The 24,283-nt window shown below is 40.0% G+C and overlaps 1 protein-coding gene across 1 annotated transcript in view; it reads left to right on the top strand.

Moving 5' to 3' along the window:
• Positions 1-24,283, top strand: part of LOC132820024 (sodium- and chloride-dependent neutral and basic amino acid transporter B(0+)-like) — a 156,251-nt gene that overhangs the window by 118,167 nt on the left and 13,801 nt on the right. The window contains exons 7-12 of the mRNA XM_060831950.1: positions 4,547-4,650; positions 6,009-6,141; positions 7,026-7,166; positions 8,959-9,187; positions 16,434-16,559; positions 18,932-19,050. Of these exons, the coding sequence (XP_060687933.1) occupies positions 4,547-4,650; positions 6,009-6,141; positions 7,026-7,166; positions 8,959-9,187; positions 16,434-16,559; positions 18,932-19,050 (852 nt within the window). The remainder of the gene's footprint in view (positions 1-4,546; positions 4,651-6,008; positions 6,142-7,025; positions 7,167-8,958; positions 9,188-16,433; positions 16,560-18,931; positions 19,051-24,283) is intronic.

Here is a 24,283-nt window from a genome sequence, read left to right as displayed (position 1 = left end):
GTGCTTGACTTGAAGTCTGTAGGAATATAAATGCAACATTTTAGTACATAGTGTTATATTACCAATACGGAAAAATCTATCTGATTTCTTATCTCATCTTTCCTAGAACCGTCATAACCAGGTTTGGAATTGTGGAATTAAAATTAGGTGTTTGACCACAGTTGTATTAGGAATTGGCACAAAATCTGTGTGACCAGGACTGAATCCCTCCTGTTAGTGAATAGCTGTGAAAAGTACTATAAAACAACCAGAAATTTAAATCCAGACTTTGCAATACAGAAATATAATATTACTCTATCATCCAAGCATCCTTAAGACTTAAAATTTATTCCTCTTCAGAAAATCCCATTTCCCTCTAGGACTAAATCTCGAATCAACCTTGTGCAAATAAACCATTTAGCAAAATTGACACCATAATGATGTCATTCACTGTAGAGTGCGAAGCTTGAATAGGTAGAGGTTTCAACACCCATTCCACGCAATAAGCTCAGCTCAGAATCTAAGCAAAACCGATGGCAGAATATTGGCATCTCAAAATCATTGATTACTGAGGCTAAAGCAGAAGCACGATGGATCATGTAAAAAATGCTTGCCTGCAGGTCTTAGAAAAGACAGACATAGAGACCCACAAAACTAAATATTAAATTGAGAGAGAAAAAAAAATGCTGTTTGATTATTTTGATAAACTGCGAACAACTCCGGATGGTGCAAATGTCTTGTTAACACAAACAAAAGATCGAGAAAATAGAAAAAATAACAAAACGCATTGAAGTAGAAAACCATCTGGAGAGGGAGGGAGGAAAGAACAGCAGCAGGTTTCACTTTCCGTAACACCATGCCTTCAACAGACGAGCGCTCCAGTATCCCCATATAAGTTTCCTTTTTTCCTTAGTAAATAGTATATTTAAATTATACATTAAACCAGCCCACATATACATACTGGGTTTTTATCATAGATTAATCTGTTCTGAAAATCCTATCAAATTCTCAACCAAGACCGTTATTTCCTCTTATATATTCCGACCTCCCCACTAGTGAGGGGAACACACACTCACCTTATCTCCTCGTTTTCTATCGGTACTTTCCAAAGGGGACAAATCATTACATTCTTCCATTTACCTTTCTTCTAAGAAATATTGCAGTGTCCTTAGATTCCCATATTCTTAAACACCAATTTACCAAATCATGCTTGTCTTACTTTAATGCCTGTAACTAACTTGTAAGCATATTTATATATTTACGTCCATTTATCCAGTATTCAATTTTCAAAATGTAAAATGCATACAGTAACCAATTTTGAAGACCATTGTGATCACTCAGTTTTAGTTCCCCATTTTAGATCCAAAAGTAGTTTTCTTAAGTACTGCTGGTCAATCATTACTCAATTAAAATACTTTAGGTCGTAAAAATAATCAGAGCTGTCTTACAACAATTTGTCAATTCAAGTTAAAAACTTCTAACGCATGCACAATGGTCGAATCCAAGGTCACAGATAATAACCATGGAAACATTCGTTTTTAACAATTACCCACTGTCGAACGAAACTTCGACTGTCCTTCATATATTGCTTTTATGTAAAAATAAAAGAGGTTAGTAAGAAAAGTAGTTAGGGAGTCATGACTCATAAAAGAACAGAAGTTATTAGCCTTAAAAAATCATGTTAAGCTCACATAAAGAGAAATCACTTTAAACAGCAGTCCTGGAACTCAAACTCTAGAAAGAAAACTTACTCATTCAATCACCAACAAACCAATGTGCATTCAAACCAAATCACAAAGGGTTAAATGTTTTGCTAGCTATACACGCGCTCTCTCTCTGTTTGCACAGTCCTTTGTGAATCCCCTTACCCCTAACCCTTATTCCTCGCAATCCTTCTATCTATCCTTCTCTCTTGGTTTCTCTTCCCTTCGTCTTTTTTCACCTTCCATTTTTCTTTATCTGTCTCTGTTTGTTCTGAAACTTCGGTTCGTTATTTTGGATAAAAGAAAAATTAACTCTGTCTGCAACTTGACCATGAAGTCACTGTCAACATAATACTGGGTCCAGGGCACTACATATTTTGGCTCTATATTGTTTTAATTTTAAAAATATCTCAATGTCACTTATACAACTGTGAATTAAACTCAATGGGAGTTCTCTAGCCAATCAGAGCCCTCCATTGCTGAATGGGAGTTCCTCGTCCAATAGAAAAAACACACACACAGACCTGGCTGCCGCAGTCCATTGAAAAAAAGATCACAGAAATTCACACCCACTTGAGAAAAGCAATCAAACCGCCAGCTGTGCAAACAGAAACCCCTTGAAAAAAATCATTATAAACCACAAGCAATTTCACCCCGGTGGCAATGGAAACCAGAGAGAAAAAAAAATTGGAAGTCAATGACTGCCCAGACCATGCAGTATTTATACAATAAAACATATTCACAATTTATTTGGAAGTTGTACTTGCTATGAACTGACACAGGGAGGACATAAAAGGGAACTTTATAGGTTCAGGAATTATACCAAAGTTCAAAGGTTTTTTTCTTGTAACGTTTTAAAAACTTTACTCATGCAAAATAGAGCGTCTGAGCTATAGCCAAATCCCACAATACAAATACTATAATCTCTGGAATAGAAATTGCTTCGCTTATAATCCTTATCTACAGTGACTGCAGCTTTAATATTTTATTTTGAAATTGAATCAACAATTAGTAATTTAGAACACTAATTATTAAAATCAGTTTGTATTTCATCACAGATTACTAAATTCCATATTATTTTAGTTGCATTATTGTCTTTATTCCTACAATACAGATATTTCACGCTTTTTGGACCCTATCCAATAAGATGCACTCTAAACAAGATTTTTTTTTAATATTAATTTGTTTTCCGACGTGTTACCTGGTGTGATAAATTTTGAGCACGATTACCTGCTGTCTCTTCTATATTTATAAGAACATTGGAAGAGTTGGATGGAAAAACTCTTTTTCTACTAGAACATATTCAAATTCACAAAAATTGCCAATACAAATAGTAATAAGTTTTACTTGGTATTTACATCATTTGTTATTCTAAATATGTACATTATGTATATCTGTATTTACAAGAAGGTTTATACAAAGTGCATAAACCGCATCTCATCAGGCTTTTTTTAAAAAAAATGCATAATCTTAGGGTCATGGAAATGAGAGATTCCTCGCAATCCCCACCTGTACTCCTTGGAGGACAATAAATCTAGTATTCCTTACATTTTTTTTTATTCTTTGCCGAGATCCAAAAACTCTTTTCTGCCTCTCCTGCCCTCTGGGGTCTTCTTTCATAACACCTCATTACTCTTTCACTTGCATAGTTGATTTGAAAGCCTGCCCCCGCCTTTGTTTCTGTTTCTATCTTTCTTTGTCACTATCTCCATCGTTTCCCACTGTAAGCTGTTGTCAAAAATAAATTTTCCTGCTGTCCACCTTTTAATACTTTCATTTAAACATAAAAATTTCTCCCAAAACAAAATGGGGATCAACCTTATCAGATACCACCTAATCTTTTCTTCCTCTCTCAATATCTATTAAAATTCTATCCTGAAAGAAAATCACGTTAAGCATTCATGAAATTATAATCAAAAATAGCACACTGAATCAAATGACAGACAACAAGTTTTAAGCATAAAACTATTACCAAACAGATGAATTCAAGCCAAAGCACAAAGTGTTAAACTGCTTGTTAGCTGAGAATGCCTGCAGCCACTCTCTCTCTTTCACGCAAACACACTGCCGGCGCATCAGCATTCACTCTCTCTCTCTCTTTCTCGGGCAACAATGCAAACTGCTCTGACAGACTTCCACACACAAACTCTTCTTCTCCCACACACTTTTACTAACACTACAATACTTGTACACACATACACACACCACACAGTCGCTCTGTCAATAAATCTTTGTCTGTCACTGTCCCCGGTCCACTGTCTTTTGTCTCACGCTCCACCACGGAACTCCTGGGTGTCGGGCGCACGAATGCACCACCTCGACTCCCGACAAAACCAGTCCCGATCAGCGCTCGTCCTCCGGTCAAGGGAAGTATATTTTTTACTCACCGGTCCTTAGTGCAAGGGGGAAGCCTAAGCTTAACCCGACTTCGTTCTGCGCGGGGGGAAGCATACACTTAACCCGACTTCGTTCTGCGCGGGGTAAAGCCTAAGCTTTACCATAACAATACTTTCAGCGCCCACAAAGGGGATGTTTCTCTTTAAAACACTAACCACCTCTAGGAATTTCAGTGCCCACCTAGAGGACTTTTTTTTCCTTTAAAATACTACCCACCTCTAGGACTTTCAGTGCCCACCTAGAGGACTTTTGTTTTTAAAAACAATAATACTCACCACCCCTAGGACTTTCAGAAACCGCGCGGCCGGGATGACCCTTCACCGAGGGGACTTTTCTTCATAAATAAACGGTCTGACTCTCTCTCGGGCTGCCAAGCCCACAATTTTGGTTGGCAAAGAGTTGTGAGACGCCGAGCAAATAAGAATTTAGCGTATTCAAATCCCTACTGGAGATCTTTTTTGAAAAAGGCGCCTCCGAGCCTGATTAGAAGTGGCCGGCCGTTCGGCGACCTCTCAATCCCTGCCAACAGGCGTGTCTCCACTCCCTTCCCACGTTCGGGGTCACCAAAACTGTTAGGACGGAGCTACCGTCCCCGGTGTTCGTTTGAAGGAGAGAAACACTGGATCTGATTCAAAATATAAGCTTTTACTGAGAGAGAGACGTACACAATACAGTGAGATGTTTACTGCTCACTGGAGAAAGCGCCTTCTGATCTATTGTTCTCTTTGTCTAGCTTTTAGCCCCTCGCATCCCAGTGCTACATCCTTATTTGGTAAGAAGCGGTATACTCTAATAGGATTGGTCCCAAAAGTGATAACATTCAGTTACCTCAGTATGAGCTACGTGCAATCTAACACGGTTTCAATGTCCTGTTATCTGTTCACCCTCCCTGGGGCCTCATTATGCCATCAGTGTTTCAGTCTGTTCTTAGTGTAACATAATGGCTTACTGTTGTCTAGTGAAGCTAACAATTTCCAGACTTGCTAATACTACCTTACGTGAGCACTACCTAACAATAAAGTTTCTGAACACTGCCTAACCTTAATAATGGATCCCAACACTAGTCAGAGGCATAGACAGACACTTCTGGGGCCAACAGTGAAAAATCAGAATGGTGTGTTGCCAGGATCAAGGATATGTTGGAGAGAGTGCCGAATGTTCTCAAGGGGGAGAGGGACCAGCAGGAGGTCATTGTACACTTGTTGGTTTAATATCAGCATCATGTTCGTAACAAAAATAGTAACAATGTGAAACAGTTGACTTCAACTCTTGATCAAACATTTGAGATACCTTGCCCTTTCAGACCTGAGGAGGACTGGGCACTTCCAGGCCTGCCTTAGGGCCTGTGATGTCTGTTTGGAACATACATTGAGGGATTATCTGATCAGTGGCCATTAGCTGCAGGGTGCTTGAGAAGTGCCCTACTTCAACATTACATTTACATGGCCAATAAATTTACAAGGTTGCTGATCATGCCCATTTTGCAGTATATGAAAACATAGGAATCTCAACATGTGTACTGACTTCTGAAGGTAGATCTTTGATATATAGGAGTAGAGAACCCCTGGCTGATTTCCCAACTAGAACTCTAGCTAAGGAGATTAATTTGACTGTTCCATTTCAAGTGTAAATTTGAGCATAAGATGGAGCCCATTAAGACATGCCACGAATTTTTTCATGCAGTTGCAGATTCAAATATAGCAAACGCACCCATATTCTGTTTGAATAAGATGTAGAAAGAGAAAAACATAAAGGACATCAAACTTCAGTAACCATTCTCTTATTTAAAAGTAGGACTTATTCTGTAACAACTGAATATTTTTAAAAGCCCTGTATATTGCACTAAATACTCAGATGCATTGAGCACATAGTATCTATGTGTAATAAACAGTACCCTTATGAAAAATATTTTCTCTTTTTTTAACTCAGTCAAGCAGTTTTACACCGTACAAGTTCATTGGATGAGACTGGGGAGATAGTCTGGCATTTAGCCCTCTGTCTGCTTCTAGCCTGGCTGATGGTTGGGGCAGCATTTTTGAAAGGAATCAAATCTTCAGGAAAGGTAAGTGACTGGTGATGAAGACAGTTACAACTACTGACAAAATACAGATTCCCTGTAAGAATAAAACTAGAATTTATTGACTGTTGTGAAGTGCATAGTTTATATCCTTGGTGATGTTAACAGTTCCTGTAAGGTATAGAGAACAGAAAATGAACTAGTGTGCAGTAAACCTTTGTAGCTTCCACAGAGCATGGTTACCCTTTGAGGGGATACAGCCTTGAAGAGGAGCAGATATGACACCTCATGCTGCTCAATCACCTGCCAAGTGTTCAGCCACAAACTGTGTGGGTCCTGCTCTGAACAACACAACAATCAGAGAAGTGGCGAGGCTGAAATAAGTGTGAAAAAAAAGTGTGAAGAACAGTCACAAATTGTAATATCCACAACTGAAATTGAACATAACTAATTTCTAGCCCCAGCAATGCCCCCAAATTCCTGAATGTGTCCCTCATTCTAAGGGTTTCAGTCACTGACACAGGGACTCTGGGGGAAATTCCAATTGCTGCAGAAGGCTGGGCAGGACTGGGGGAAGGGACTGAGCAGATTAGGGTCAGGGTTTTATTTACCATTTGTCGGGATTATTAGAATAGTAAAGAATCATGAAATATGAAGTGTTGCATATATTTCTGAAGTTCTCATCAATTCTCCTGAATACATCTGTCATTTCCCTGAATGTGATTAATTATAAAACTAAAAATAATATTGTAGAATTTAAACTTATTTCCAACATGTAGCTCAGTGTTAAATATCCCCATCATGTAGCCAACTGTCTTCTGATTCACTCTTTGTTTATATTCCTATCAGTTTACAATCATCTGGATCCAATAAAGTAAATGTTGTACCACTAATACAGGAAAATCTTCCAATTTATTCTCCATTCTCAGGTTGTTTATTTCACTGCAATTATCCCGTATGTGGTTGTGACGATACTCCTGATCCGAGGGGTTACCCTGGAGGGAGCCTCTAAAGGAATTGAATTCTACATCGGAAGCCATTCAGACTTCTCCAAACTGGCTGATGCTCAGGTAAGCTCAACAACAGAATCAATTGAATTTCAAAAATCACTTTTTTTATTTAACGGTTCCTTCTTTTATTTTGTCTGATTGAGGTATTAAAATTTAGAATTGAAATGTACCTTTCAGTCTTTTGTTTGTATTTGGAAAGATCATTTTGCACATGTTGTGAAAAGCTAGCTGAGACTTTGTGATGAATTCTAATGAGTTAGTTTATTGTTGTAATCATCTTGGTATGAGCAGGAGGGAATCAATGCTAAGGGCTAGGATGATGAGATTAGATACAACTGGATGGGATCGGCAGTGGGATGCAAAGGATTGTTTATTCTCAGTGCCTCTTTCTTTCTGAAATCATGGATTGATTCAGTAATCAGATTTTCAGTTACAATCACTTATGAGACTATGTCATCAGTATTTGTTCAATATACATTGGTGGGATATGGGCATTGCTGGCTGGCCAGCATTCACTGCCCATCTCTACTTGCCCTTGAGAACGGCAAAGCTGTGGTAGTCCATTTGACAATTCCTGACCTGTTTAATGTCAATGATATTTGGAGTTTATCGAGAAGTGGGAGATGGCATTGTCACAATATCATCTGTACCTGAGATGTGACTACAGAGAGAAAGCAACTGAGCATCTGCTTAACCAAGTAAATAGTTTGATTACAAAATTAACAGCACATGAACTGTGATAGTGAAGGAAATGTAACTCTCAATGAGTGAACTTAGAGTAGTTCAGAAATAAAATGCAGAATTTTATGCCCTTCCAAATGACAATTTGGGAGCAATGGGACATGAAATTGGGTGGGAAAGCATTAGTTTGTAGCTTCTTGTCATTCATCTATCGTGGTGGCAGAAGATTCATGGATGGATTTTGATGCTCTGCCATTAATGATGGTGTTTAAGTGGCCAATGAATGGTCATTGAAACATCTCCTCCCTGGTTCTGCACCTACTTGTGGAGACCAGGGGACAATCATGAGGAAAAGCGAAATCAAAATCCTGTGAATTCCTATCGGGCTTCCAAGAAGGGGAAATTCATCTAAAGGCATCAACACTTTTTTGAAGGACTCTACTTCATGTAGATGGGAGGACCTGGGGGAGCTGCTGAGAGCTAAGATCCTGCCTTTCAGTTGATCTTCTCCCACTTCCCCCGCAAACCCTTCTTCCACATCAACAATAATAATGTGACTCTACGCATGTAATAGGTAATTTCACACTGAGCCAAGTTTGTAAATGTCAGGAGATACCATTTTTATAACAGCAGAGTGGTGCATATCAGAGATATTTCTCTGAACCTCTGAGTGCAGTCAGAAATTGCTGTGGAATTTACACATAAATAACAAGGAGCATCTGGAGCCTCACCATTTAAGTATAAGATGGTTTGTTACAAATGTGCACTCAGTTTGACATTCATACCTATTTTAAATCTAATTTAAATCATTTTTGTGATCCAAATTAATCCCAATGTGTGCAGTTTACATTTTGCTTAACAGACTGCAGTGCAGAAAATAGCAATGTCTTTGCAGAAGATCAGATTTTTGGTCCAGTGGGGTTTTATTTCTGCTATGAGTCAATTTTGGAGGGAAAATCTTAAAGTTGGCAGCAAGTCGTCAAAGGAAAATCAAATGATGGCCCTCCTATTAAGTGAGATGGTGTTGATCAGAGCTAGTTTAATTCAGTCAGATCACATTGAGCTGCTGGACTAACTCACACTATGCTTCTTGTGGTCAATGTAGTTTTTCAGTTGAATGAGTTCAAGTGAAATCGTTCAGCGCTGATGAATTCTCCCTTCTATTTATCAGGTCTGGAAAGATGCTGCAACACAAATTTTCTACTCGACATCAGTGGGTTGGGGCAGTTTAATCACATTGTCATCCTACAACAAATTCCACAACAACTGTTACCAAGATACCATCATTGTCTGTGTTGTTAATTGTGCTACGAGTGTGTTTGCGGGATTTATCATCTTCTCCACTCTTGGACACATGGCTCATGTGCAAAACAAGCCCGTTTCAGAGGTTGCACGGTCAGGTAAATACAAAGTTAACCATACTATTCTGCTGCAGGATAGCACATATGTGTCATTTGTTAGACATCGATGGGGTACTAGAGGACACCTGGGCCTGAGTGTAATTTGCCCAAAAGAGCATTGAGTCAATGGGATTAATGGAATGAGAAAGGAACAGAAAAATAATTGAGAATGATAGTAACAGGGCAACAGGCAAACATAAGACAGGTGCTCAGAGAATTCAGTAACAGAAAGATCAACTTTTCCTACATTATTGGAATTGGTGCACAATGAAGTTCTCATGGAATGATTGTGTTTATTAGTGGCTTCTATTTCCAGATTTATTTTGATGTTAAATAAAAGTTGGGTTGATAGCTAGGGAATGGTAGAACAATTATTGCGTGGCAGTGATTAGATTACTGAATAACCTGAGTATCTGTCCAGGGACAACCATGCCAACCACCACCACCTGCCTCCTCCTATTCATTCTCCCAGGATAACTCTGCCGTCCTGGAAGCAAGATTTGAGAGATTCAGCAAACCTCTAGTGATTTTGAGATGTACTCCATTTGAACTTGATTTGACACCTTCAGGAAGCCAGTGGTTTGATCCACCATGTTCCTGTTGATAGCAAGTGTTCCATTGTACACCAGCTTGAGTGGCAAGGAAGAACCACCAGCAAGGACAGGTCTGGATATTCCAGTTGTTCTGAACTCCTTGTCACTGCCCTCTTGTTTGACTGAGGCTGGAGGAGTGCATTATCTCCCACTCATCCACTACTCCATTGATAACAGCATGCATGTAAATGTTTTACCCAGTAACCACCATGGGCAATGATATCACTTAGCTAGAATGGGTTTAAACTTAGAAGATCTATAAACCAGGTTTCTTTGGGAATCCAAGATGGCAGCGACCCAGCAAGTCTGAGTCTACAGTGCTCCTCCCAAGACTTGGGCAAAGTGGGTCGCCCACCCCCATCACACTCACCAAATCATTTAAAATAGTTTTTACTTAATGTAATTAGTTGTTTAGTATTGAATTTAAACAATTTCATCTCCAGTAAAAATGACTAAAGGGGAGCCTGCAGCTCTCAGCAAGCAGGAACCCCTCCCCCACCCTCTCCAGCTGCAGAAGAGGCGTCCGCAAGCGACCCGGGGGGCTTACTTTCGGTGGCGAGCCTCGTGGGAGTAATATCCAAACTTCATGCAAAGATTGACGCTTTTATAGAAGAATCCTGAAGCCGATGGGACTCACTCTCGGCAGCGCTGCAAAAGCAAGACATCAAGGAAATCGAGCGCTGAGTCGGAGGGGCGGAGCTAAAGGCTGCGACCTCCGAAACTACAGCACAATCGGCCATGAATCAGGTCCGGATTCTCAAACAGCGAGTCTGGATCTTAGAGAATCACATTGACGACCTTGAGAATTGAGGCTGTAGAAAAAATATTCATTTGCTGGGCCTTCCCGAACGGGAAGAGGAAGGCCAGCTTACAATGTTCCTTGAACAGTGGCTTCCACAGCTTTTAACTCTGGAGGCTGGATCAGGCCAGGTAAGGGTGGAATGGGACTACTGAGTTGCAATACGCGGATCCGGCTCAAACCAGCGTCCCCGCCCGGTCCTGTTCCGGCTGCAGAGTTATAAGGAGAGGCAGATACTTTTAGAAGCCTCCAGAAATCTTGGAAAAGATCTCCAAGCCATGGTCTATAAAGGATCCAAGATCATGTTATTCCAGGACTTTTCCCCAGCTCTGATCTGAAAGATGAAGGTGTTTGATGAGGCGAAGAAGTGTTTAAGGGACTTAAGTATTCAGTACTTCTTGCGCTACCCAGCGACGCTACGCTTTAACCATGAAGGGTCCATGTATAACTTCGGATCGCTGGAAAAGACCAAGGAATTTTTGGACTCTCTTAGATAAATTGTAAGAGATAATTGATGTTGGTTTGCTTTCCCCCCACTCCGGTTTACATCCCACCCTCCCTTTTTTTAAATATATTAATCATTTTTTTACCTTACTGTTTAATATTATCTTGGGGGGGTGGGGAGAGGGATTTATTTATTTGTTCTCTACTTAACGATTTTCTCCACCTCCTTGTGTTTTTTATTTTATATATATAGGCTGGGGGGTCTAGTTAATGTTGGTGGGGGGAGGTGGTTACCTTATACTATTTTACCTGTCTCTAGGAGCGGGGTTGTTTTCCCTTGTTATTTTGTATTATTATATTTAATTATTACTTGTTGAGGTTGTAATTTCATAGTTATATATGTTTATACATGGTATTAACATTACCAAATATATCCAGGCGTTGGTGTAGGTTGGGGTGGGGCGAGTAGGGTGCTCACTGTTAACTCTAGTTCTGTAGTATATTTGAATTTTCTTCATCCTATTGAGGAGCGCCTGGGTCAAGGGTGGGGCACTGGTTTGGAGGGGATACAATAGACTTTTGGAAAGGAAGTGATACCCCCTGGGAACAAGGGGGAAAATCTCCACTTAAATACGTTTTATATTTTTTTTATTTCAAAATAGTTTTTTATTTTACTGTTGTGAGTGTATTAGAGAGCCTTTACTTTTGTGAATTTTATATGCTCTATGCTCGGGATGTTCTGGATAGGGTTTCCCTCCTGAGGGGTCTCGGATTTGCCTGGACGATTATGGTTGATCAGTCGGTTAAGTGGTGCACCTGGAATGTCAAGGGGAGTAATTCACCAGTCAAAAGGAAGAAAATATTATCAAACCTCAAGAAAGAAAGGGTTGATATAGCTCTCCTATAGGAGACACACTTATTGGATAAAGAACACTTGAAATGACGACAGGGTGGATTTGATCAGGCCTTTTTTTCTTCTTTTAGCTCAAAACGCAGGGAGTTGTTATTCTTATTCGGAAGAATTTCCCTTTCAAAATCCTAAATCAGGTAAAAGACGAATCTGGACGATATATTCTGATTAAAGCCCTTATAAATGGAGAGAAATATGGGATTTTAAATTTGTATTGCCCCCGGCACTTCCTTTTAAATTTATAATGGAAGCCTTCTCAAAGTTGATGGCTCTCGGTGCCTGTCATACAATTATAGCGGGAGACTTTAATTGTATTATGGATCCGGAAATAGATAGGATTCCCAAGAATACTGCAGGAGTATCTCCCAGATCTAGACAATTGGTGGACTTGAACAAAGAGTTAGGACTATTAAATATATGGAGATGCCTTCATCCACAGGGCAGAGATTTTTCTTTTTACTCCAATCCACACAAATGCCATACCAGAATTGATCTGTTTTTTGCCCCTCGATTTTTTAAAATTCCATATCATCCTGTAAAATAGGCAGTATTACAATTTCTGATCACGCTGTTGTATATATGGAAATCAAGGCGAGGAACAATGAGACATCACCCTGGCATTGGCGTATGGACCCCTTCCTGATGAAAGACAGTAAATTTGTAAAGTACTTCTCTCAAGAATTTAAAACTTCTTTAGAAATTAATTTAGGTACTGCTAGCAACCAATCAATGATGTGGGAGACCATCAAAGCTTATGCACAAGGTTTGATCATCTCATACTCAGCGACCCAGAAAAAATTAAAGGGAGAACAGCAGCGTCTGCTCGAAGCTCGCTTAAAAGCAGCTGAAACAGCATACGCTGACAGACCTTCTATTATCAAATTGCAAAGGATTATGGCCCTTAGGACAGCTTTAAACACCACGCTTACCCAAACGGCTAAGAGGGAAATATTATTTGCAAAACAAAGGTCATATGAATTTGGTAAATACTTAGCATTTCTTGCAAAGAAAAAGAAGGCCCCTCAAATATCACGTCTATCAAGGAAAGTACTGGTATTTTTACTCATGATTGTAAAAGGATTAACGCAATCTTCAGAAAATTTTATTCTGATCTATATAAATCACAGGATTGTGAAGACAGGACTTGGAGGATGCAATCATTTTTAAAAAACTTGACCTTTCTGGACCTAACTCAGGAACAGATATCGGTCTTGAATGTTCCCCTAACAATCCAAGAAATACTTGACACAATCAGGCAACTTCAGAGCGGTAAGGCATCTGGCCCAGATGGCTTTCAAGCTGAATTCTATAAAGAATTTACAGGAATATTGGCTGGTCCACTTATGGACATGTATAACTACCCATTCCTGATGAAGGGCTTATGCTCGAAACGTCGAATTCCCTATTCCTGAGATGCTGCCTAACCTGCTGCGCTTTAACCAGCAACACATTTTCAGCTGTGATCTCCAGCATCTGCAGACCTCATTTTTTACACTATCTACTCATCCAGTCAGGGTTGTCTCCCGCCTTCACTGAAAGAGGCAAATATCTCTCTTATCCTTAAAAAAGGAAAGGACCCAGAAGATTGTGCGTCATACAGATCAATATCCTTGCTAAATGTATATTTCAAAATCCTCTCTAAAACGTTAGCATTGAGGCTAGAAAGTGTATTGCCACATATCATAAAGGAGGATCAGACGGGGTTTATTAAGGGCCGTAGATCATCCAATAATGTTAGAAGGGTTTTGAATGTGATTCAAGCCTGCCATCAGGGAAAGATACCAGGAATAGTAGTCTCATTAGATGCGGAAAAGGCATTTGACACGGTTGAATGGTCATATTTGTTTTACAAATTGGAAAGCTTTGGCGTTGGAAAGGTGTTTACCAAATGGGTCTCAACACTGTATAGTGATCCCAAAGCAGTTGTGATTACCAATGGATTAGGCTCGGATAACTTCAGTATGGATAGGGGCTGCCGTCAGGGATGTCCTCTCTCGCCATTGCTATTTACGCTAATAATTGAGCCACTAGCAGAAGCTATACAGGCCGACCCTAATATGACGACCCCGAGGATTGGTACAGGTAAACATAAAATTACCCTTTATGCAGATGATGTTCTTCTATTCCTCAGTAATCCTTTGATGTCCGTGCCTCACTTAATCTAAGTTTAGTGTATTTTCAGGCTATAAAATTAATTTCTCAAAATCGGAGGCTCTGCCAATGGGTGGCCTTGCTAGTATATCCCACTTATTGGATGGATCCCACTTTCCCTTTCAGTGGTCCCTGGAGGGTTTTTTATAATTAGGCAATTTTATTACCCCAGCATTTGGTCAGTTATACAAGGCTAACTTTGTGCATTTACTGGAAAGGATAAGGCAGGACCTCCAGCGATGGGGAGACCTTCCAATTTCCTGGCTAGTAGAATAGCACTAATTAAAATGAATGTCCTGCCCCGTCTCCTATACCCTATGAGAATGCTTCTGGTGATGCTGCTGAGGCTGGCACTACGTAAATTATATGGCTGGTTGGGTTTCTTTATTTGGAATCATAGACAGCCCCTCATTAAGCTGAAGAAGCTACAGCTTCCACAGGCAAGGGGAGGATTGGATTTCCCAGATTTTAGGAAATATCAGTTAAGTTCCCTATTAAGTTACATAGCTGATTGGGTCTTGTCTGACCCGCAATCAATGTGGCTGGAAATCGCGGCTTCTCAAGTAAAATGCCCACTTATTAACCTTTTATTTTCAGACAAGAGGAAAATCATTACAGATCACTGTAAAAACCCCATAATACTAAACACAATTAAAGCTTGGAATATAATGCGGCAAAATGAGGGCAACTCACATAAAACATCCCCTTATGCTCCGATAGTGGGAGCATGGGGATTTCAACTGGGGTTTACAGGTGCCACTTTCAAATTCTGGAGATCCAGGAGTATCTCTTGTTTAGGGGATCTATTTAAAGAAGGGATCCTGATGTCTTTTGAACAGCTGCGTCAGAAATTCGGATTACCTAATGGAGACCTCTTTTGATACTTCCAAATTTGAGATTACATGCAGAAGAAGACTACGTTATTAGATAGTCTTTATAAATCAAATAGAGAATGTAGAATGCTATGGCCAATGGGGGTATCTTCCATCAGTACTATTTATCATTTACTACATGGTGAAGTATCGGGAGATATAGACAATCTGCTTAAAATATAGGATCAGGATTTGGGACTAGAAATCTCTATAGAAACATGGAATGACATTTGGGAAAATGCCAGAAGAATCACCATCTGCAACAGAACTCAGGCTATTCAGCTGAAGATACTTCATAGGGCCCATATAGCACCGGATCGATTGGCAAAGTTTAAGGCAGGAACATCTCCAATGTGTCCCAAATGTAAAATAGAGGTGGACACTTTTGTACATTGCCTATGGACCTGTCATAAGATCCGTAGATATTGGACTAAAGTAGCAACTGCTATGACAGAAATCTTAGGAACGGAAATTAGAGTGGAACCTGTATCTCTCTTTTTGGGCTTTTCGAACTCACCCTCCCTGGATATGCACGGGAAGAGATTATTTTCTATTCTCTCTTTCTATGCAAGGAAAATATTTTGGTAAACTGGGTGGCTGAGGGCCCCCCTGGACTTTCAATTTGGCACAGATTAGTTATGGAATGTATTCCCCTTGATTTCCTTACAAATATGGTGCACCAAAAGACCAAATTATTCCATAAAATATGGCAGTCCTTCTTGAATTATATAAATACATATATTTCGGCCGTCCTAACAAGGGCTTTTATTTAATTGAAATGGCGAACCTGGCTGGTCCGTGGCCCCTTGGGAGAGGAATCCCGCACGAATACGGGTTTTGTTACATATGATGTTAATACATTCCCAGTATGTATCTCAGTACCCAATTTCTGTGTTATCCGTTGGGTTTTTGTTTCTCTTAATTTAATAATGTAAGAGACTTAATTCTGCACTCTGGTTAGTTGTCGGTTAGATTAGTAGTTAGTTGAGTTTTTTTTGTTGGTTTTTTTTGTTAAATTTTGGTTGTTATTTATTTAAGATTTAATTGTGTATCAATGTTTATGCTTGGGTTTTTTTTATTTTGTAAACTTGTAAAAATGTTAAATTTTCAATAAAAATACCTATAAAAAAACAAGTTTCTTTAAAATTATTGATTCCCATTGAAAGTAGGCACTATTCAACAAATGTACAGAACTGATTTTACATAGTTTCAGATATGAAATTACTGGCCTTCGACATATCCAGTTCACAATTAAGATGTCACAATCTCACCATTCTGAATTACTGATCTCATGTCCATACATTCATCCTTATATTCAGGGTGTGCCACATGGTATGTTCCAGAAGTAATTGGAATGTCTCAGCTGAGACTTTTTGAATTTGCCTCAACGTCAGTGACTATACGGAATTAAATGTAGCAGTGTGTGTTGATTGTACGCAGGACTAATATTATCATTTGTTTTGTATCCATTGTTCAGGGTTTGGTTTGGACTTTATTGCCTACCCAGAGGCCCTTGCACAGTTGCCATGGGCAACTTTATGGTCCATTTTATTTTTCTTCATGCTGCTCACTTTGGGACTTGACACATTGTTTGCAAGTTTTGGTAAGAATGACATCTTTTAAGTTCAACAATAATGTTACTTAATTTAACCAATCTCTTTCTACTTCTATAAAAGGAACTTATCTAAGCTACTATGTTTGGAACTACTGCTGATGATTGTAATGCATGAGAAAACAATGTTACTCGAGAGTCAAATTCTCCACAATGTCTTAATGAAACCTCAGCTTGGTTGAATGAAGCGTGTTCCAAGTTGTAGGAAAGAAATATTCAGGTCATTGTTACCTAACATCTGGAAGATTTACAGTGGAATTCATGTTTTTTAAAAATCTGCATTCATGTTCAGTCGCTGTTCACAATTTTGTTTTTCTTCATTCATTCATGGGATGAGATCATTGCTGGCTAGGCAGCATTTATTGCCCATCTCTAATTGCCCAGATGGCAGTTAAGAGTCAACCACATTGCAACGGGTCTGGAGCCACATCTAGGCCAGGCCAAGTAAGGATGGCAGCTTCCTTCTCTAAAAGACATTAGGAAATCAGGTCAGCTTTTCCAACAATCAATTCATGGTCATCATTAGATTCTTAATTCCACCAACTGCCGTGGCAGGATTTGAGCCTGGGTCCCTTGGATATAATCTCTGGATTAACAGTCCAACGGTAATACCATTAGGCCATTGCTTCCCCTTTCCTTGTTCTTTCTGTTGTATCATACAACTCATATTTCTGTTTCTGCTGCCAAGTTCTAGGTGTCTCAATATAATAACTATCATTTTTGATGTACATCTAGACCCTTCTCATCAGGAACAGGATTTGTTAAAATGTATTGAGCAGCAATTATGTTGTGATTCAGTTAACAGACTAATCTGGAGGCCTGGATAAATGACCTGGAGACATGAGATCAACCCTTACCACTGTGTCAATAAATAACTGCAGATGCTGGAAATCAGAAATTGCAGGAAGAACTCAGCAGGTTTGGCAGCATCTGTAGAGAGGAAGCAGAGTTAATGTTTTGTGTCCAGTGACCCTTCTTCAAAAAACAGCATTCTGAAGTAGGGTCACTGGATCTGAAATGTTAATTCTGCTTTCTCTCCACAGATGCTGCCAAACCTGCAGAGTGTTTCCAATAGTTTCTGGTTGTGTTTCACGTCAGTGTCTGAGGAATTTGAATTCAATCAAATAAACCTGGATGAAATAACATTGCTGTCAGTAATTTTGACTGTAGAGCTATCATTGTGTCAGAAAAACCCATCTGACACCTAATGCCTTTTATAGAAGGAGATTGTGTGTGAGAGACCTTCTTGAAAACCTCAGAACCATAATCATATGTTAGACCCTGGAATCCTTGATGTGCATTTTGCTTCAATGCTTTATGTGATTAAAGAATCTAACAGAATATTTATTGCAGCTCACTGTTATATTCAAACATTATATTCATGTACGCTTCTCGGTGAGTATGAAAGTACTCAATTACAACATGCAGCACAGTTTGTCAGTATGTCATGCTTGAAGTGGCCCAAGTCAAGATAGTTTCTGAGACCTTTCTGCTTTTAAGTCACATAATTATGCAGGGTTTATATAATGCCTTACAGGTTATTATATTAGATAAGATTCCCTACTGTGTGGAAACAGACCCTTTGGCCCAACAGGTACACACCGACCCTCCGAAGAGTAACCCACCCAGACCCATTCTCCTACGTTTACTCCTGACTAATGCACCTAATACTACAGGCATTTTAGCATGGCCAACTCACCTAATTTGCACATCCTTGGATTGTGGGAGGAAACCAAGCATCCGGAGGAAACCCATGCAGACATCACAACCCACACTCATTCCACACAGACAGGCACCCAAGGCTGGAATTGAACCTGGGTCCCTGGCACTGTGAGGCAGCAATGCTAACCACTGAGCAACCTTGCTGCCCCACAGTGCTGTGGTAACATATTAATTGTGAGGCATGAAACAACAAGCCTCTCTGAAATAAAGTGGCAAGCCACTCAGTTGTGGCTCATTACTCCGATAGGAAAAATAAACCAGATGAACTGCCTGGCATCAGAAACAGCAAAGGTACAATCTTCCCAATCAGTATTGCAAACTCTTCTGCAATACAATCTGAGAGAGTTCTCCCACACATTGTTGAACTAAATGTCTAATATTATCGTTCCCACTGAATCACAGCCTATAGCCCACATCTCAGAATCTTCTATCACCCACCCTGAGATGGTGAGTTATTTTCAGGAGACATTAGCAAGCCTCCATTTTCCAAACATTGCTCTTATACAATTCTGCCCATAGACAGAGAAATCTCTCCCCATTGGCTCCTTCAGTTCTCTTGGCTGCCATTTCTCTGGTGGTGGATTTATCTAAGACTTGGTATAAATCATTAATTAATCACTGATAACTTTTGTTTTCAGTAGAAACAGTAATAACAAGCCTGCTGGACCAGTTTCCTGAGTTCCTTAGGCCAAAGCGTCTTTATCTGACAGCTGGTCTTTGTTTGTTATTTTATTTCCTTGGCCTTCTGTTTGTAACACAGGTAAGTTGTAGCTTAGTCATTTGCTATGTTTCCACATGAGCAATCAACCCTCTCTAGACAAGGATACTCAGTAAAATGAGACACTGTTTCATAAATCACAAAGAATTAAGTTCAGTCTAAATAAGCTCCCAGCATTTAGAACCCCACTGCTGGTTTGGTTTTGGACCAGGGATGATGATAAAAATGGATAATTGGCAGTCCGGAATAAGAAGAATTAACTGGAGGAGAGCTGACTTCAATGGGCAAAGAATGGAGCTGAGCCAGAGAGACAGGAACAAAATTATGGTGGGAAAAACAGTCACTGAACAAAGGGCTATGTTTAAAATAGACATGATTCAGGTACAATCAAGGTATGTTCCCTCAAAAAGCAAAAGGAGAACAAACAAATGCAGAGCTCTGAGGATGAACAAAGGAGATAGAATACAAAATGAAGAAGAAAAAGTGAGGTTATGATGAGTGTCAAGACAAAAACTTCAAGCAGAACACTAAGGTTCAAAGGGGAAATGAAAAGCATATTGGAGAAGTGAAGGGGGTTTAATAAGAAGATTAAGGTCAGAGGTAAAGCCACCATGGGCCTACTGGGCCACAGAGAGGCGACGAGTGATGGTTTAATGTGAGAATCACCACACCTCAGGGAAGGGGAGAGGTTGATACTTCGTGGTATCTTCAGCTGGTGCAGGAATTGAAACGCACCTCTGACATCTCTCAGCATTTCAAGACAGCTGTCCAGCCAAATGTACTAACTGATGAGAAAGCACTGATGAGAAAGCACTGTCAGCCAAACATATCAAGGAATCCCAAAGTCTTCTATAGGCACATTAATAGCAAAATGAGGAGTTGAGTCAATTAGGGTAAAAAAGGTGGTTTACACAGTGAATCATAGAATCCTATAGTACAGAAGAGGACCTTTGGCCCTCAAGTCTGTACAACCAAAATTATATTAATTCTACATTAATCTCACTTTCCAGCACTTGGCCCACAAGTTGAAATATAGGAAATATGGAGACAAGAGACATGACTAAGGGGTTAACTGAATACCTTGCATCTGTCTTTACTAAGGAGGTGGAAGCGACACCAGTTATAGTAATGGAGGAGGAAGCTCTATCACGATAAAGATCAATATTCACCAGGAAGAAGTTTTGAGTAGGCAATCAATATTTAAATTGACAAGGTCCAGAAGCAGGTGTCATGCATCCAAGAACATTTAGGGAAGCAAGTGTAGAAATTAAAGCACCACTGACCATAATTTTCCAGCCTTCCCTAAACTCAGGGGAGGTGCTGACTGGTTAGACAATTGCAGACGTTACGCCTTTATTTGTAAAAAAAAACCTATGAAGGAAAGCCCAGCAATGACAGACAATTCAGTTTAACTTCAGTGGTGGATAAAAATCTGGAAACAAATATTAATGACAGAATCAGTTGAGGCATAGATAAATATGTGGGTTAATTCGGAACAGTCAGCGTGGATTTCTAAAAGGCAAATCATGGCTGACAATTCTTGAAGAGGTAATAGAAAGGATCGATGAGGGTAATGTCATTGATGTGGTGTACATGAACTTTCAAAACTCACTTTAAGCAATGTTACACAGCAGACTTATGAAGAAAGTTATAGCTCATGGTATAAAGGAGATAATAGCAGTCTGGATACAAAATTGGCTGGGTGAAAGAAAATGGAGAATAGTGATCACCAAATATTTTTTGGGTTGTAGGAAGGCTTGTAATGGAGTTCGCCAGAGATCGGGATTGGAACAAAAACAGAAATTGCTGGTGAAACCCAGAAAGTCTGACAGCATCTGAAGGGAGAAAGCAGAGTTAATGTTTCAAGTCCAGTGACTCATCACCGAGAAATGGTAACTCCACTTTCTCACCAGAGATGTACCGTAGCTGCTAGGTTTCACCAGCAATTTCTGTTTGTGTTTTTGATTCAGATGTCCAACATCCATAGTTCCTTGTTTTACATCAGTTGTGGGAGCCCTGCTTTTCCTGCTTTATTTGCAGGGTATAGACCTTGTCTTGTAATGGACAGTTTCAAAGTTTGGAGGTGACATGAACCTTGGAAGGATTGTAAACTCTAAGCAAGAGAGTTGAAAAGTCCACAAGTTCACAGACATGTTGGTGGAGTGAGCAGGTAGCTTCCAGGTAAAACTCAATGCAAGAAGTTTGAGACGATCCATTTTGGGGGAGAAAACATTTGTAACGTCAGGGGTGCAGTACTTAAGAAGTGCAGGAGTGGTCTGGGCAGCTTTTCACAGATCATTGAAGATAGTAGGATATGTAGAGAGAGCATATGGTATCCTGGGCTTTAATAATAGTTATTAGGGTATAATAGCAAGAAGGTTATGTTGAACTTGTATAAGAAATTTGTTAATCCTCACCAGGAGTGCTGAGCACTGTTGTGAATGCTACAATATTGGAAGGATGTGAACACTTTGGAAGAATGCAGAAGAGATCGACAAAAATGATTCCAAAATGAGAAACTTAATGTATGAGAATACATTGGACAGATTGGGTCATTCTCCTTAGAGAGGAGAGGAGGGGTCAAGAGAAGATGTGACAGAAATTGCCAAACTCATATGAGGTCTGAATAGAGTAGATAGGGAGAAACTGTTCCCCTTTGTGAAAGGATCGAGAATGAGATGGCTCAGATTTAAAGCGATTTGCAAATGTAATGAAGAAGATCTTTTTCATGTTCAGGTCTGGAGTGCACAGCTTTGAAATGTGATGGTGAGTCAATTGAGGTATTGGTGATTATTTAATTGGAAAAAGGGTGTGAGGAAGGGGTGTGTGGCAGGAGTCATAATGCTTGCTGGGGAGCAGTGTGGACATAATGGGCTGAATGGCCACCTTCTGTACTGTAACAATCTATGATTCTGTGACTCTTTCTCTTGTTTGTTTGTGGAATGTGAGTATTGCTGGCTAAGAAGACAGTCAACAGGATGTGATTTATCCATTCCCTGCAGCCTTACAGTGCAGTGGGCAGGATAAATTTCCTAATAATGGGGCTCATGCCAATCACCAGCAGGAAGAGGTGCCATCCTTAGCAAGAGTATCCGATTGACCAGCCATTCCACCAGTGTCAGCAGTGCCACAAGCTCAGTGGTGGGCACTGCTGGTACTGCAGGCAAGGCCACATGTGGGACCAAGGAATCTATAAATCCTGGATATTGGGTCGAGGAAGGTTTGGAAATCTTTGGTTGGGATGGATTTTGCAGAGCAGTTGAGCATGATGCTATGTGTAATTGGAGTGCCCCCAAGTTGCCCCCTGAAAACAACACCCTCCCTTCTTTCCTTCCCATCATTTTATGCATGTCTTTATAAACAAAATGTGGATTCCTACCGACTTGCTTTGCAAAATCCATTTCCAACTCTCCACCCTCAGTACCCTTGTCCCTTGATGAAGATTTCCAATTCCTTCCTGAAGGATCATCATTGAGCTGAAATGTTAATCTTATTCATCTCCCTGTTGAATATGTCTGCCCTGTTGAATAATTCTAGAATTTCCTGATTTCCATCTCAACCTTCCAGCACCTGAAATTCTTTGCTTTGTAAATCAACTTTCTTTTGTGCCTGGTGCCTGCTTTAGCTTGGTTGTGGGGAATGCAGTTTTGTAAAGTGCTCTTGCAGGACACTTGCCGAAGTGGTGAATGTTGAAGGTGTTCCTTGGTGAGTCAATTAAACAGGCAGCGTTCTCTTGGATTGTGTCATGCTTTCTGTGTTTCACAAAGTCCATAAGCCTCATCAATTGGATCACAAAACTGTAGAATAGAAATCAGAAGGAATGGTCATCAAACTTTACAGCACTGTGGTCAGACCTTACCTTAACTACTGCGTCCAGTTCTTCCCAACAAGACAGACAGACACATGGATACTGGAGACTGTAATGCTAGGAGCCACAAGATTGACCCCTAGAATTGGGGTTTTGAGTTATGAGGAAAGATTCAAGAAATTGTACTTTTCAGGCTGCAGACCAGTTCATTTTGAGAGGTGATCTTATGCGGTTATAGAATGTGATTTTACTCAGAATATTAAATTTATGAGATTGGAGAGCTTGGTTTAAAATGAGGAAAAGCAATTTGAGAATTTATGTCTGGAATTCTGCAACACATGAAGAATGATTGACACACAGCACTAATTTCTGCATTGAGCAGTGGAGGCTAAAATCTAGAAATCATTGATGAAGCAATCAGACGTTGCAATATCAGGGTGTTCACCAATTATTAACGTCTGTATGAAGATGGAGTGATGACCTTCCTCATCCAGGATAAAGCTGTGGTCTCTATATTTATTGCTGCCTTTAATTCCCACGATCGCAGTAATAAAAAGAAAATATTTTGACTAATGTTGCAGATTTAATTTAATAAAGACGATTGCAATTTGAGCAGAGGGAAAGTTGATGAGGAATATGTGTCATCTGAGAATGTAGTAGAGGTCATGGGAAGGGGAGATATCTAGAGGACTTTTGTGAACATTTCATAAATATCATTAGTACAATGTTCCCAGGAAGTTAAAACAGTGAATAAAATATTGAAAGGCATGGAAAGATCATAATATATAAATCCAGAGAGGTGTTGCACCTGACCGAGATCACATCTGGACAGAATCAAAGACTCTCTGCAGTGTGGAAATACCATTTAGCCCATCAAGTCTGCATTGATCCTCTGAAGAGCTGCGCACCCAGAACCAACCTCTACCCTACAACCCTGCGTTCCCCATGGTTAATCCGCCTAGCCTTTGCATCCCTGGACACTATGAACAATTTAGCATGGCCAATCCACCTAATCCACATATTTAAAGTCTGGTTGAAGATTTGTAGCTCGGGTGTCCGTTGTTGTGGTTCTGTTTGCCGAGCTGGAAGTTTTTGCTGCAAACGTTTCGTTCCCTGGCTAGGGAACATCATCAGTGCTATTGGAGCCTCCTGTGAAGCGCTGCTTTGATGTTTCTTCCGGTATTTACAGTGGAAGCGGCAAGAACAAACCACTATAAATACCGGAAGAAACATCAAAGCAGCGCTTCACAGGAGGCTCCAATAGCACTGATGATGTTCCCTAGCCAGGGAACGAAACGTTTGCAGCAAAAACTTCCAGCTCGGCGAACAGAACCACAATAATCCACATATCTTTGGAACTGTGGAAGGAAACCAGAGCACCTGGAGTAAACCCACACAGACATGGGGAGAACTTATAAACTCCACACAGACAGTCACCCAAGGTGGAATCAGACTTGCATTCCTGGC

Source organism: Hemiscyllium ocellatum, chromosome 11 (genome assembly GCF_020745735.1).
Source record: "Hemiscyllium ocellatum isolate sHemOce1 chromosome 11, sHemOce1.pat.X.cur, whole genome shotgun sequence".
In the NCBI taxonomy this organism is placed as follows: Eukaryota; Metazoa; Chordata; class Chondrichthyes; order Orectolobiformes; family Hemiscylliidae; genus Hemiscyllium; species Hemiscyllium ocellatum.
Note: the sequence above shows the minus strand (reverse complement) of the source record. Positions and strands in the feature narration are given on the sequence as shown.